Consider the following 14,340-nt stretch of genomic DNA (forward strand, 5'->3'; position numbering starts at 1 on the left):
GTTTTTTTTTTTCTTTTCAAGTCTAAACACTGGAAGTCCCATGTTTCCTAGGGCTTCTGCACTCAGAGAGAAGACAGTCATCTAATTGATGGACACATTGAGCCATGACTGGCTGGGACTTCATGTGTTTTTTTCAACCAGCACAAGACTAAAAAACTTAAGGCAACTTAACCTGGATTTCTGGCAGGCATAGCTTTCTTTTACAGCATGACTTCTTGAAAAAAACATGCCCTATTGATTTACATTTGGAAAGTTACATCGACAGCGACACTTTACAAAAGAAGAAATATTTAAGTGTCACTGTTGTTACAAAAAACTTTTAACATGTCATAGAGACATGTCAAAAGTTTTGATCGATCTGGGTCTGAGTGTTCACACCCATACCGATCGGGAGAGTGAGCGGGGAGAAGACTGCGCTGCAGCAGGTCACAATATGTTTTGTATTTATAATATTGCAAGTTCGAAATTGTCTCCTTATTAATATATTGTTCAATATAAATTCAACAATCACATGATCAAATAAACACATAACTTGAAATGAGGAAAATGTGGGTGAAAAAATTCACATACTAATACAACAAAAGCTGCCTTGCTGAGTACAAAAAAAAAGCATTTAAAGGCCAAATAAACATGATACACACGTCTGATTAAAGGGGTATTCCCCCAAAAATTATTTTTGCATTAATACGCTGCCTACCCATAGCTTTTCATCTTTCCAATATAAAGTTATTATGGATTCTGCACAGTTTGGCTGTTATCTAGGTGCATTCACCCCCACCGAACGCATAGAATCATCAAATCTTAGTCCAAACTGTCTCCACTCCCTGCTCCTGGCCCCCACCCTCAGAGTCAGCATCACATGTCCTCAGTCTCTTCAATGGGCTGGGTTTGTGCTTCTAACTCAGTCCACTGCAGCTGCTGCTGCAGTTCACTGTCTCCCTCTCGGTAAGCACCTAATTTCCCCCCACTGTGTGCTCCCCACCTGATGGCCGTCCATCCAGCCCCCCCCCCAACCGCAACTCACCCGGTGCCGGCCCCAGAACTCTCCAGATCACGGCTGCCAGCGGACCCCCCCCCCCGGGAACTCACGCAAACCTGGCCGTCAGCGGCACCCCCCCCCCACGGAACTCACCCAGTGCTGGCCACCAGTGGCACCGTGGCACCCCCCCCCCCGGGACTGAGCCGATCCGGGCAGCCAGCGGCCACCGAACCCCCCCCCCCCCCCGAAACTGACCCGATCACGGCAGACGCTCTGCTTCAACATCATCACCTCTGCTGCATCATCAGCTCTGCTTCATCATCAGCTCTGCTACAACATCGGCTCTGCTACATCATCAGCTCTGCTACATCATCAGCTCTGCTGCAACATCATCGGCTCTGCTGCATCATCAGCTCTGCTACATCATCAGCTCTGCTACAACATCATCGGTTCTGCTGCATCATCAGCTCTGCTACAACATCGGCTCTGCTGCATCATCAGCACTGCTACAACATCACAACATCATCGGCTCACCCCCCCCCCCCCCCCCCCCCCCCCCCCGCTGTCCCAAACGGCTCAAAATACTCAGGGGGACTTGGAGAGTGAGACCAGCTAGGTTTAAGGGCATTTTATTTTTTTTGGCTCTTGGGGGGAATACCCCTTTAAACCTCAAAAAGACCAATGCAAGAAGTAAGAAGTCACATGCACATGTCAGAAGGGTTTCTTAATATTTTAAGAAGATCAACTAAAGTGAATAAAAGCACAAAAGACACTCTCATTAACTTAAAATTATATCTGTCATATATTTATTCTCACTTGCAAAGGAACATGCTTCCGGCATATATATTCCGAGTACAGCGAAAATGACAAAAAAGTTAATTGAAAGTAATTTAAATATGGCCCTTTTCTCAAAGCTTAAAAACCCATAAGATAGTAAAGTTTAATTAAGTCGATGCACCCTGGAAAACTATGGGAAGAGTCACAGCAATCACTGGGAGCTCTTCTTACCAACAGGTCAGGCTGCACAAAATTGTCTGGATTAATCCTGATTTGAATGTGCCCAGAGCTTTCCACTTTCTTAAAGAATCTGTCAGCGCTGAACATCTGCAAGAGGCTATATGCAGTAAAAATATATGTAATAATAAAATGTATTGCGGCATTACTATTAGATGGCATACAAGCAATATGCAACTGAATGTGTACATTCTACTAGTAACATACCAGTGTGTTCACGACATAGGAGGTTGTGTGACTGGCTATATAAAGCAGGGGTCAATTATCCTGGTATATCACATAAATGTTGAGTTATGCAGTTCTGTACAAATCAAATACATATACAAAGGCTCTCATTGGCATTGCAGCTGAAAATGGCAATATTAAACTGGAGGTTACAGAAGCTCTAATGAGGCAATTTGGAGAATTCTAAGCTTTTTAACCCCTTCCCCCAACATGACGCCCAGGGACGTCATAAAATACAGTGAATTATTGCCTTATGATGTCCCTGGATGTCATGCTGTCCTGCCTCCCCCCGCTGTCCCCCCATTGCCTCCTTCCGTCGCCACTGCCCAGAGAGGAGCCACACTCCCCCCGGGCAGTTAACCCGGCCGCAGCGTCTATGGGGAATCCTGAGGGAGATCCGCTCCCTCTGCCTTCCCCCCGGAGCCACGCGAGCGATTGCACAGCTCTGTTGGTAACCAACCCAGTGCATCTTGGTTACTGTGATTTGTAACTGTGCCATATTAAACCGGGCAAAAATTAGACTGGAGGACAAAGTCCTTTAAATGACCAGCAAACAATGATAAGAGTTTGGTATGACCTCCCCAACAAGACTTGGTGCTGCTGTCATAAGCAGTAGTTACCTTAGGGCAGGGGTGGGGAACCTCTCCTGTGACGTGCGCCGCTCTGGTGGGGCAAAAGCTGGCATACACAGCATCTTCCTGTGTCTGTGACGGCTGCCAAATACAGATAATTTTTTATTTGAGACAGACACTGGGGGTTAACAAGAGCCACCAGGGGCATGACTGGGGGGGGGGGGGGGCGGTTAACTAGAGCTACCAGATGCATAACTGGGGGGGGGGGGGGGTTAACTAGAGCTACCAGGGGCATGACTGGGGGGGTTTACTAGAGCTACAAGGAGCATCAATAAGGGGTTAACTAGAGCTACTAGGGGCATCAATAAGTGGTTAACTAGAGCTACCAGGGGCATCACTGGGTGTTAACATCAGCGGCTAGGGGCATCACTGGGGGTTTATTAGGACTACCAGGGGCATCACTGGGGGCTTATTAGGACTACCAGGGGCATCACCAGGGTGTAACTCTTGCTACCGGGCATCACTAAGGATTCACATCAGGTATTAGAGGCATCACAGAGGGTAAACTACAATAGCAGGGGCATAAGGGGGAACAATACTTTGCCTTGCCTTAAATCTTAAAAGAGATGAAGCACCAGTCTGCCTTATTTCTGTAGATTTGGGAGATGCCCATGCTGTGGAGCTCATCAGTCTATTTTGTCTGGAAAACCCCTTAAATGGCAGATTATGGATATGTTTACTATATATGATGGAAGGATTTACGGTGCATATGATAAACATACACTGCTGCTGGAGTCTTAAAGGGAATCTGCCAGCATCATACCAAGTACAGACTTGCTTGCAAATTTGTGCACAAGTGCACATTTTTTACTTCTCTGTTGTTGCACAAAATTTGTGAGCATTGTGCATTTTTTTTTTTACTTTCCAGTGTTCTGGTATAAGCATTGATAAATTCCTTTTAAATATCTGTGAAGTATGTTTGAAAAGAACAGTACATATATGTTCTAGGGCTCAAAATCCCACAATTAATTAAAGGGAACATAAAGTGACACTTCACCTTAAAGCCACTAGATACTCCTAAAGCTATACACCTAAAGTTGTTGTAAGGTAGAGTATCACTACTAAAACTGACATAAAAAAGCAGAGGGATTGTCATGAATTACACCATGGGGGAAATTTATCAAGTGCTTTGCGCCTATTTTAAGGTGAATAATTAGATTTTATATTATATTTATGAACCAGTATTCGACGGGCGAATATTTATTAGACGCAACTTTTTTTTTTTAATCTGTCTGTTTTGAGTATTCACCAAAAAGTTTGTATATTCCAGTATAAGCACCCAATTTATCATTTGCAACTTTTTAAAAAGTTGCACAAACAGGTGCAGGCCTACGTCTGGTCAGTACCAGATGAATTTGTTTGCAAGTTGCATTTTTGCGACTTTATCTGCGACTTTTTACTTAGATGCAGTCACTATGGCAGTGCTACATTTTAATAAATCAGTTATAAGATATTGGAACAAAATACACACCAATCCTTATTACATATATTAGTAAATGTCTCTCCATGTGTCAAATTGTGCTCATACAAATGTTTGCCAAAAAAATACAATTAACCTTAAATAATTAACCTACAAGTTGCTATAGAACACAATGTTAATATTCCTATCTAGTATTATATACTCCTTGTTGCAGTACTGTATCAAGATTTGATGATTATTCATATGATTCAAACTCATAAAACAGGTCACGCAGCACAAAAGAGGTTATGTTAACCAAATAAGGGTTAACAAGATGCATGTTACTGGATCCTCTGGAGAATATGAGCACAAACTAACTGCATATGATACGGCCACATAATCCAATAGCTTCTGACTCAGCCTAAACGGCACCCCAGTGTGCCCTTTCATGCAAGAAAATAGCTTGACAAGTGCATGAATAAGATCTCTCTTTGCTGCTTGAGTGACAAAGCACCATGGTCGCTGGTGGTCATGCTAAAGCATAGCCTTATGAACGATAGAAAACATATCTATAAAATACAGAAGCAGAGTTTTAAAATACAGTTAAATAGATATAAGATAGCTTTGTTGTTACAACTGTTTCAAAAGGGTATACCAGCCTTATCGGTTGCTGCTCCAACATTCCAATAATAATAAGCTAAAAGGCTATGTTCATACACTGTAAATGAAAGGTAAACTATGGCCGTATTTTCAATATAATTATGCGCTTCATTGAAGTCAATGGGAAATTGGCTGGCAGTGCACACACGGTATAGAATAATGAATAATAGAGAACTAATAGAGAAATAGGATCTTGCAGGACCCCAGCACTGCAAGGTTACAGTGCTAACCACTCAGCCACCATGCTACTATATTTATAGGGGAGTTTACCATACCAGTTTCACCATATTATACAGAAAGATAGCTGTTAGTTATGAATGTTACTACGATCATTTACTCTGATCTCAGCAAATGAAAGGACAATGTGGAAAAGCGAACAATTAGCAAACGAACAACGATTTTAGGTTCTGCCCAAGACATGCGATCAACAACACATGAACGATTTTTCAGTCATTACCTGCATTCACACTAAACTATTATCGCTTAAATTTAAACATAACGATTTTTCACATGTTAATTGTCCCGCGTAATAGGGCTCTTAGGCTACATTCACACATTCAGTCGTTTTCCAGGACCGTATAGGATGCCTACAATCATCCGTAATCCATATTTTTTTTACAGAACAGCAAAAAAGGAGATTGTGAAAGTTAAATAACTGGGAATGATTTAAAATGATTCCTCATCCAAATTTTTGACAGTGGTATGTAGCAAAAACAAAATAGGCATGGTATAAAACACAGTCATAGTCAAGATATAGTAAAATATAAACAAAATTACAAGGAAAGAGGGGTGTAGGGAAGTAGGGAGAGGGTAGTTGGAAGCAACTATTTCTAGGTACTGCTCATTAGTTTGTAATGCAAGAATAAAGAAGGGTGGAAGATGGGGAAATTTTTTTTAGTTGAGTAAGGAAGATGTCACATTTGCAAAACCAGGGCTTCCATAAGGAATGAAAAGAGGGGTGATTATAGTATGTTCAAGTCGTGAGTTCTTCTTATCGGCAGTTTTAATTTATTTTATTCATCCATTGGTGAGGTGTATTTTTGCAACCATAGTTTACGTATCAGAAGCTTTGCAGAAGTAAGTAAATGTGTGAAAAGGGAGCGTTTAGACAGGACATTGTCTTTTGTGGGTATGGCTAGTACTATAGTTTCAAGCAATAGTTTAATTTGGGAATCAGATTGCGTTCGCTATGGTCTCAGCATCCCACCAAAAGGAGCTGAAAACTGGGCAGTCCCACCATATGTGGGACCCATGCAATAGAGATGGTCAGGAGTTTTGTACCAGCGTGTAAGCAATGATGTTCCTGAATTTTAATGCATTTCAAATCTGATGCATATGTGTTTTAACACATATTTTCCTTCTGTATCATAAGAGATCTACCAATGTCCCTCTCCCATGCTTGCAAAAAGGTGGGAACTTGTGGTGCCAACGCTTTTATAAGAGGAGCAGTGTAAAGGGTCAGGGTATGTCTCTTCACAGCTCTGAAGACCAGAAGAAGTTCCAGCTACGTCAACTCTCTGGACACCTTGTATTTATTCAAAAAAGTTTTGCAAGAGGAGTGTATAGAATTTCAATGTAAGTAGTTCATTTGCCAAGAAGGCACCAGAGACTAGACCATAGGAGAGGATGGAGCAGTGTTGCTTTTTATCAGGTCTGAAAGTTTGACTGTGTGGAAGTGGTCCCAAACAGTATCCAGACATGACACCTTATTATTTAAGAAGGCTGGTAGGAGAGATGATGGCATCAATGGGGACAAGAGAAGTGTATGCGTAGATTACCCGGAAAAGTTAAGCCAAACCGATAATGTGCCGTTTAGAAGAGGATTGCATATTGATGACAAGATGGAGTCCACAGTGTTGGGGTGGAACTGAACCTAATTGGCTCATATCTACCTCCTGTCCCTGTGGCAGACTAATGATTTCAGTCCATCTTTGTAAATCTACTGCCGTATACAAGGTATACATCTGGAAAACCCAGACCTCCAATTCTATTTTATTTGAATCAAAAATTTATGTGAAATTCTGTGCCTTCTATTAGACCAGAAAAATGAGGCCTTTCTACACACCCAAGAGAGGTAAGGTATATTATAGGGTAAAAGTTTGTTGGTTAGTTTTTCTAATAGTGATTTGTAGTTCAGTTGTTAAAGCTTGTCTAAGGTGGAGGGCAACATAGTGCTTAAGTATTTTAAAGTATGGTATTGCCATTGGAAAAAAGAATCTTTGCGTAATGTGTGGCCCAAACGAGAGGTGATAGGGAAATTAAGAATTTCGGATTTCCCAAAATTTATTTTAAAGTTAAATAAATTCCAAGGTGTTGTAAAATATTCTGTATCTGGGGAAGGGGCTTCACGTGGGTTGGTAATCAGGAGAAAGGAGTGCAAGATGCACCTGAGATCCAACTCATAAAACCTTAATTATAGTATATTGAAGGAGGTGTTGCAATAATGTCTCCATGACCAAGATGAGGGGAAGAGGGGGCAACCCTGCCTGGTGCCATTTGTTTATATCAAAAGACTGCGACAGAGTGATGTTCACTTGCACTTGGGCACTGGGAGTAGAATAGTCATTGACAAAAGGATCTGGAAAGCCTATTTCCGCAATGTAGAGAGTATGAAACCCGTGAACACTCTGTTGAATGCCTTTTCTGCATCTGTTCTAAGAAGCAGTAAAGGGGTCTTGCTTTGCCTGAATTCACAAATTGGATGGCATGAAGAACTATAATGGCATTATGTTTGCCCACTTATTTAACTATTACCTTCCCCTTCTTTGCAGATCCGCAAAATATATGGATTATGGATACAATATGGATGCATTAAGGATGATTTTTTTTTGTGGATGAAGATTGCAGACATCATACACGGTCCTGAAAAACTACTGAATGTGTCAACGTAGCCATATTATTCTTGCTTTCTAGATGCAGCAAACCGTAAAGATGCAATAAGAGATAGATTTTTATTTCCCTTATTGATTATGTTTTGTTCATGACCTCAGAAACACCCCAAGCAGCAAGCAGGTGTGTAACCAACCCAAACTGCTTCTATCCTGAATAACCTGACAAATGGGGATACCTCAAGCATATTTCCAGCACATCTGCAGTGTAGGGAATACACCCAGCAACACAGAACAGCCGCCTGCCAGTCTTCTTCCTCACACTGTGTGCCAGGAACATCCCTCATGTGATGTGTGTGCTCCAGCTCTCATATATAGACTGTTGCTGCTTCACAAGCGTCGTCTGAGGAGAGTTTTCCTCTGCTTCCATTCGCTGTGGTGCTGCACTTCTCCAGTCACTGCCTCCTCCTCCTCCTCCTCTTCGCCTTGGATCCTCGCCTGTCTCCACCTCCTCCCTCACAGCAGAAAAAAGGTCACGTATGTTTGGAGAAATATGTAGGTCAGTGGAACATTTCCTGCACTTGTGCTGAAGAGCCAGAGCTCAGCTGACAGCACCTCCACCAGACTCCCCTCATGCTATTAAACCAATACTTTTATCATTATTGTTCCTGACCCAATTCCACAGCTAGCAGACACCCACCCACTCTGCCTACTACTAGCACCCACCTATACTTCCAATGGAATAGGTGCCATATGATAGCGGTAAAGTAACGCTGCCCACCCAGTCAGTGGCTGACGGGATCGGAGTAACACTAATATGCCCTTGGCAGGCACAAGGACGATAACTTTGTGGAAATGCCGCCTGTATCTGGATTTTGCCATCCTGGTCACATTGCTAAAGTAAGCAGAAATATTGTTTTGGGAAGTCCAGGATCGAATATATCGCTGTCACCGATTGTGCGCTGCAGAAGCCCCAGGCTGGCAGTAAGGCGCCTAGTATGCGGTGCCCCCTCGAATCATGAGATACAGGGGCAAAGGAGGCAAAATCAGTAAAACCCAAGGGACTGCCGGCTCTAGCACCACCAAGACTCTATCACTGGACCCCAATACCCCCGGGGAAGCAAGGAGCCGCAGCCGGTCACCTCTCCCTCAGCTCGCCTCTGCGGACAGCAGCACAGTCGGCTGGGATCACCACGCAAAGTTTAGCACCAAAACTGCACAGTGCCCAAAGCACCACAGCACTACCAGGTAAGGTGGCTGGGATCTGACTGAAAGCTGCTACTCAGGGATAGAGGAGCTTTTCCTGTTCTCTATTAGGTCATTGCTTATTACCATGTGGATAGCTGTCATGGCATGCTGTTTTCTTTCACTTCTTCCTGTGTAATGATTTCTGCTGGGCGCAGTTATCTACTGCAGAAGGTAAACTTCTAGTTCCAACATTTCCGACCAACCGAGTAGATATATATTTAGCTATAGCAGTTATTGTTTGCAATACACCGGTCACTATGGTTGTTGCAAAGGAAAAATTTTATACATTACACATAGGTGAAAACTACTGTGAGGGGCGTCAACTTAACTTTCATTTGGCTTACATATATCATACAGTGTTTGTGAATTCTTCACCACATTTAAGACATTTCATATATAAGAATATGAGCTTTGCAGTACCCAGATCAATAGGTTCAGCACAGCTGGGAGAACTTTCTTGCATACTGGCTGATACCAGAGAGCAAAGGCTCATGAAGAAAGACAGCATATAACCTTTATGTATTAGTAGAGAGCTCTGTGTAATTGTAAATTGTGCAGACAGCTGTTGGTATGCACTTCTAGCACAAAACAATTCTAGCTGAACAGTGTTTATTACTAAAGAGATCTCATGTACTGAATGTTAAATGCCTTGATAACACTTCACTAGACAGCAATTATATATAAAAAAAAACTATTGTAACAGCTGGAACTGTGTATACCGGAAAAAAAGCCATTAATTTTGCCAAATTGAGTAAATACTTAGTGTGTATTCAAAGCAGCTCAATGTTATAAGATGCCAAATGTAAAAGAGACACACTTATTCCAGTGTTTTCAGTAATATCAAACTATATATACTATAAGCTATCACATGCCACTTCTGGATACCTTGATGTTAATTCAAAGTCGATGAATTCAATGAAAATAAAAACCTGACTAAAAAAAACAAAACGTTATACCTGTCTGCTAGTAGTGTATGTTATAGTACATACAGCTGGGTTACTACGGACAAGATGGTAAAGATGGTACTGTATATATTCAATACTATACTGCATCTGTTATATTGTGTAAATAGACTAACTTTACAGTCTGTTTATAATGTAAGAATTATCACATAATAAGGAAATGCATTTTATACAATTTTATATTATAAAAAAAAAAAAAAACACCCCAAACTGAAGTTCTCTTTAATGCCCTTTGGGATAAAAGAGTGCGTTCTGAAAATTGAACATCCTGTAATGGACTTCCTGTTCCGGCTATACAATCTACCACAGGGTTTTAATCAAAAAGGTTTTGAGGGCGAAAGATGAAGTTGTTATCTAAATCTGAGATTCATTCTTTAGTTCAAGTTACGCAGGCGCTCTATGTATCAGGCAGCCGACCACTGATGCCCCAAATAAACATGCTGACTAAGGCTCTGTGCAAGGGGTTGGCGATATAAGGAGCCTTCAGCCACTACTTGTGGGATGGAGGCAACGTGATTGGGTGATCACCCTGTCTGTATCCTTCCTATGAACCAGACCTTACTAACAGATGCCAGAGAAATGACTGCTGAGGAAAGCATGGGAACAAAAGAGGCAAGTATCAAATATTGCTGGGGTGGGGGAAACAGTGCATTATAGCTCACTAAGGGGCACAGTGCCTTTTAACTCATTAAGAGGGTACAGTGTATATATATATATATATATATATATATATATATATATATATGTAAAAAGTTGAGGGGTATAACTTATAATTCATTACTAGGATACAGTAGGTATTGAAAATTAATTAATTTATTAATTTGTGGGGGCACAGTGTGTTGCATTATTACATTTGGAGACCAAAGTATGTGTCAGTATTATATTCAGGGGCAAAATGTGTCAGTATTATATTCTGAGGGTAGAATGAGTTAAATGGTTATTACTATTTAAATTAATATAGTAAAGCTCTGATTGCTCCACCTCCCACCCCCCAATGATTGGAGAATGGCCATCTACAAAAAGAGGTAGAGAAGAGCCCAGTAACTACAGGCCAGTTAGCTTGACATCTGTAGTAGTTAAAATGATGGAAACTAGAGATGAGCGAACCTCGAGCATGCTCGAGTCCATCAGAACCCGAACGTTCGGCATTTGATTAGCGGGGGCTGCTGAAGTTGGATAAAGCCCTAAGGCTATGTGGAAAACATGGATATAGTCATTGGCTATATCCATGCTTTCCAGACAAGCTTAGAGCTTTATCCAACTTCAGCAGCCCCCGCTAATCAAATGCCGAACGTTGGGGTTTGGATGTACATTGAGCATGCTTGAGGTTCGCGCATCTCTAATGGAAACGTTTCTAAATAAAGATGATGATTGATGACCTAAAAATCAACAACTTCGGATGGACCCAAACTAACACGGCTTTACTGTGGGCAGACCATGTCAGACTAATTTAATTTGCTCTCAATGCCACAAAATGGTTGGATGAAGGTGGTGTCGTGGATATTGCCTATCCGGTCTTCAGCAAAACATTTCATACAGTTTTCCATAAATTGCTGATAAAAAAGTTAATTAAAATTGGACTTAATCCCTAGATAGTTCAGTGAATTTGTGGTTGGCTAAATGATAGGCATCAGAAGGTTGTTCATAATGGTGTGTATTCTGAGCAGAGATTGGTTACAGGGGCAGTACAACAGGGGTCTGTTGTGGGTCCTGTTCTTTTTATTGTTTTAAGTGACATAGGATACGGTTTGGCAGGAAAGCCTTGTTATTGTTGATGGCACAAAAGTGTGCAATATGGTTGATATTACTGGTAGTGTCTGTAATATAAAAAATGATTTAGCTTTACTAGATAAGTGATCATAATAATAGAAACTGCATTTCAATATTTCCAAATGTAAAATAATGCACTTGAGGAGAGGGAATTCTCTATTTGAGCAGTTATGTGTTAGTAAAGACCTCAGAAGAGAAGGGGTAGTGATTTCTGACAGACATAAAATGAATTGTTAGTGCAGTCAAGCAGTAGGGAAAGCTAATCATATGCTGGGCTATGTAATTAGAGGTATAACCAGTAGGAAGAGGGAGATTGTGACCCCTCTTTATAGAGCTCTAGTGACACCACATCTGGAATACTGTGTCCACTTTTGGAGACCTCACTTACAAAAAATACATTAATTAAATGAAATAGAAAATACATTGATAAAATGGAAAGTCCAAAAACAGGCTATAAAATGATGGATGGTCTGTAGCATAAAACTTTCTTTGGGTGGACAATCTGCTTCCGACACAGCCAAAGTTCAGAATTCCTGAAAGCGCGGTACACTGCATTGGAATGCACTTACATAATTATATAGGTGGGGACTCCACTGCCTCTAACTGACCTATCCTTGGACATTAAAGAATGAGTTGTAGATTTGGGCCAAGAGGAGAGGTCACTGGCGCTGAAGATAGAGGAGAAACTGGTGGAGGCTGTTGAGCCAGTGCATGCTGAGGGATGATATCATTCACCCCATAGTTGTTGCAGCTGACTAACAGAATGGCTTCAAACGGTACCAGCAATCAGCTGACATCAAGCATCATCTGCCAATCCGTGACCTGAAAATTGCAGTTCTGCAAGAAGGTACCAGAATGCCAACAAGGATGGCCGAGACCACTGTTCTGTGTTGGTAAAGCCGATACAACATGTGGAGGGACGAATTCCACCACATTGGCGCTTTGCATATAAGCTAATGTTGTTGCAGTCCAGGTTGGTGTTGTATCTTGGGGAGGGCGCTCCGTGCCATGTACGAGTGGCTGAAGTGGTTACATAGTTTCCTCCCCATCTTCAGCAGATCCTTGAGTCCTTGGAAAGAACAGAGGAACCTATGCAAGATCAGTTTCAGGATGTGGGCCATGCACGGACCGTGCGTGAGCTCTCCTTGCTGAAGTACTGACACAATGTTACAGCTGTTGTCCTCCACTATGGTGGCTACATGTAATTTCCAAGGAGTCAGCCACTTTGACGCGTCATGCTCAATGGCATGAAAAAGTTTGTTTCCAGTGTGGCTCTTTTCACCCAGGCCACACAGGTGAAGAACAGCCTGACAGTAATGGGCTTGGCAAAGTTGGTACACCACAGTGACAGGTAGTGCAGGGGAAGGACGACCAGATGAGGTGATGGAGGCAGAGGATGAGGTCTTCTGAGAATCATGGGCGGACATCATCCGAGGAGATAACAGTGTGACCTCCGTTGCTTCATGTTGCCGTTGCAGCTCTCCCAAAAAGACATTTGTCCAGTGGGCAGTCATGGACATATAGAAAAATAAAGAAAATTAGAGGGCACTCACCGTCTCAAAGTCACAGACATATACTGCTACTGGCCATAGCTTGAACTCCATACGTTCATGGTTAGATGCACCCGATGAAAGACAGAGAGCCACAATGAGTTGCAAACCTTCTTTTGTCATGCATAGATGGAATAGCCTTGTTGGTAAAGAAATAGCAACTGGACATTTTCCATTGTAGTGGGCGTTTAGCTTCTGTACCGTCAGGTGGTTGTAGGAGTACTGTTGCCTCCTTTTAATGGATTCAGGCACCGACTGCTGCCTCACCAGTGGCAGTGTTTACTCATTGTAAGCCACAGAGGAGGTAGAGGTAGAAGCCTTGGACCGACTGCTTTCAACCAAGAATGAAGATTCCTGTCTTGCAATGATAGGCTACACGATGATAGCTGCAGATCTTCCTTCTTCCCAGCAGTGCGTGGCATGGGGGGCCTGGTTCTTCCAGGCAATGGTGGTGTTGCTACATCTGCTGACACATAGAAGTGATGCCCGAGTTTTAAACGAAAGCCCGACCCACTTTATGGCCACAAATGCTGCAAATGGCTGAGTTGTCTTTTCCTCCAGCAACACAAATGTACTGGCAGACCACTGGCCTCAGATAGGAGCTGATGCTGGGTCATTTTTAGAAACACAGATTCATCCCTTGATGATGATGCCGAGGATGACATCTGTGGATCGATATTCCATGTGGGGTCTGTGACATCATCTTCAAAGGTCACCCTCCATAGGCATGCGGCATAAGACTGGCCTTTGCCCAGAAATTGCCCCTTCCTTGGACTCCTGAAAATATGGGGGAGTGCTCGGCTCACCATGAACTCTCTTGCTGACAGCCCTGGCAAGAGGAATTGAGTCTGAGACACCACAGGAGACAGGGCAGAGAAAACATCCTGACCTTGCCATGGAATGGTGGTGGGATAACCCATCAGTTGACTGCTGTCTCTGGGATTGGCTACTGCCTGCCGTAGAGCTGAAACTTTAAAGAATCCTGTCAAAAATCCCAGCCTGGCTGATGTTCACCTGCCCACTACATGTAACTGGTAGCTGAAACCTTCCTCCAATACCATTAGGATCCCCAC

The 14,340-nt window shown here is 42.4% G+C and overlaps 2 protein-coding genes across 4 annotated transcripts in view; both read left to right on the top strand.

Annotated features, from left to right (window-relative positions):
- RPL31 (ribosomal protein L31) overlaps positions 1 to 14,340 on the top strand; it is a 384,238-nt gene that overhangs the window by 153,164 nt on the left and 216,734 nt on the right. The window lies entirely within an intron of this gene.
- Positions 8,242 to 14,340, top strand: part of NPAS2 (neuronal PAS domain protein 2) — a 72,623-nt gene continuing 66,524 nt past the window's right edge. Inside the window, exon 1 of one of the 3 annotated variants that reach the window (XM_069970946.1) lies at positions 8,242 to 8,985. In XM_069970946.1, the coding sequence (XP_069827047.1) occupies positions 8,756 to 8,985 (230 nt within the window). In that variant the 5' untranslated portion in view covers positions 8,242 to 8,755. The remainder of the gene's footprint in view (positions 8,986 to 14,340) is intronic. The other 2 variants (XM_069970945.1, XM_069970947.1) reach the window with 2 other exon arrangements.

This window comes from Dendropsophus ebraccatus, chromosome 5, assembly GCF_027789765.1.
Source record: "Dendropsophus ebraccatus isolate aDenEbr1 chromosome 5, aDenEbr1.pat, whole genome shotgun sequence".
Classification (NCBI taxonomy): domain Eukaryota; kingdom Metazoa; phylum Chordata; class Amphibia; order Anura; family Hylidae; genus Dendropsophus; species Dendropsophus ebraccatus.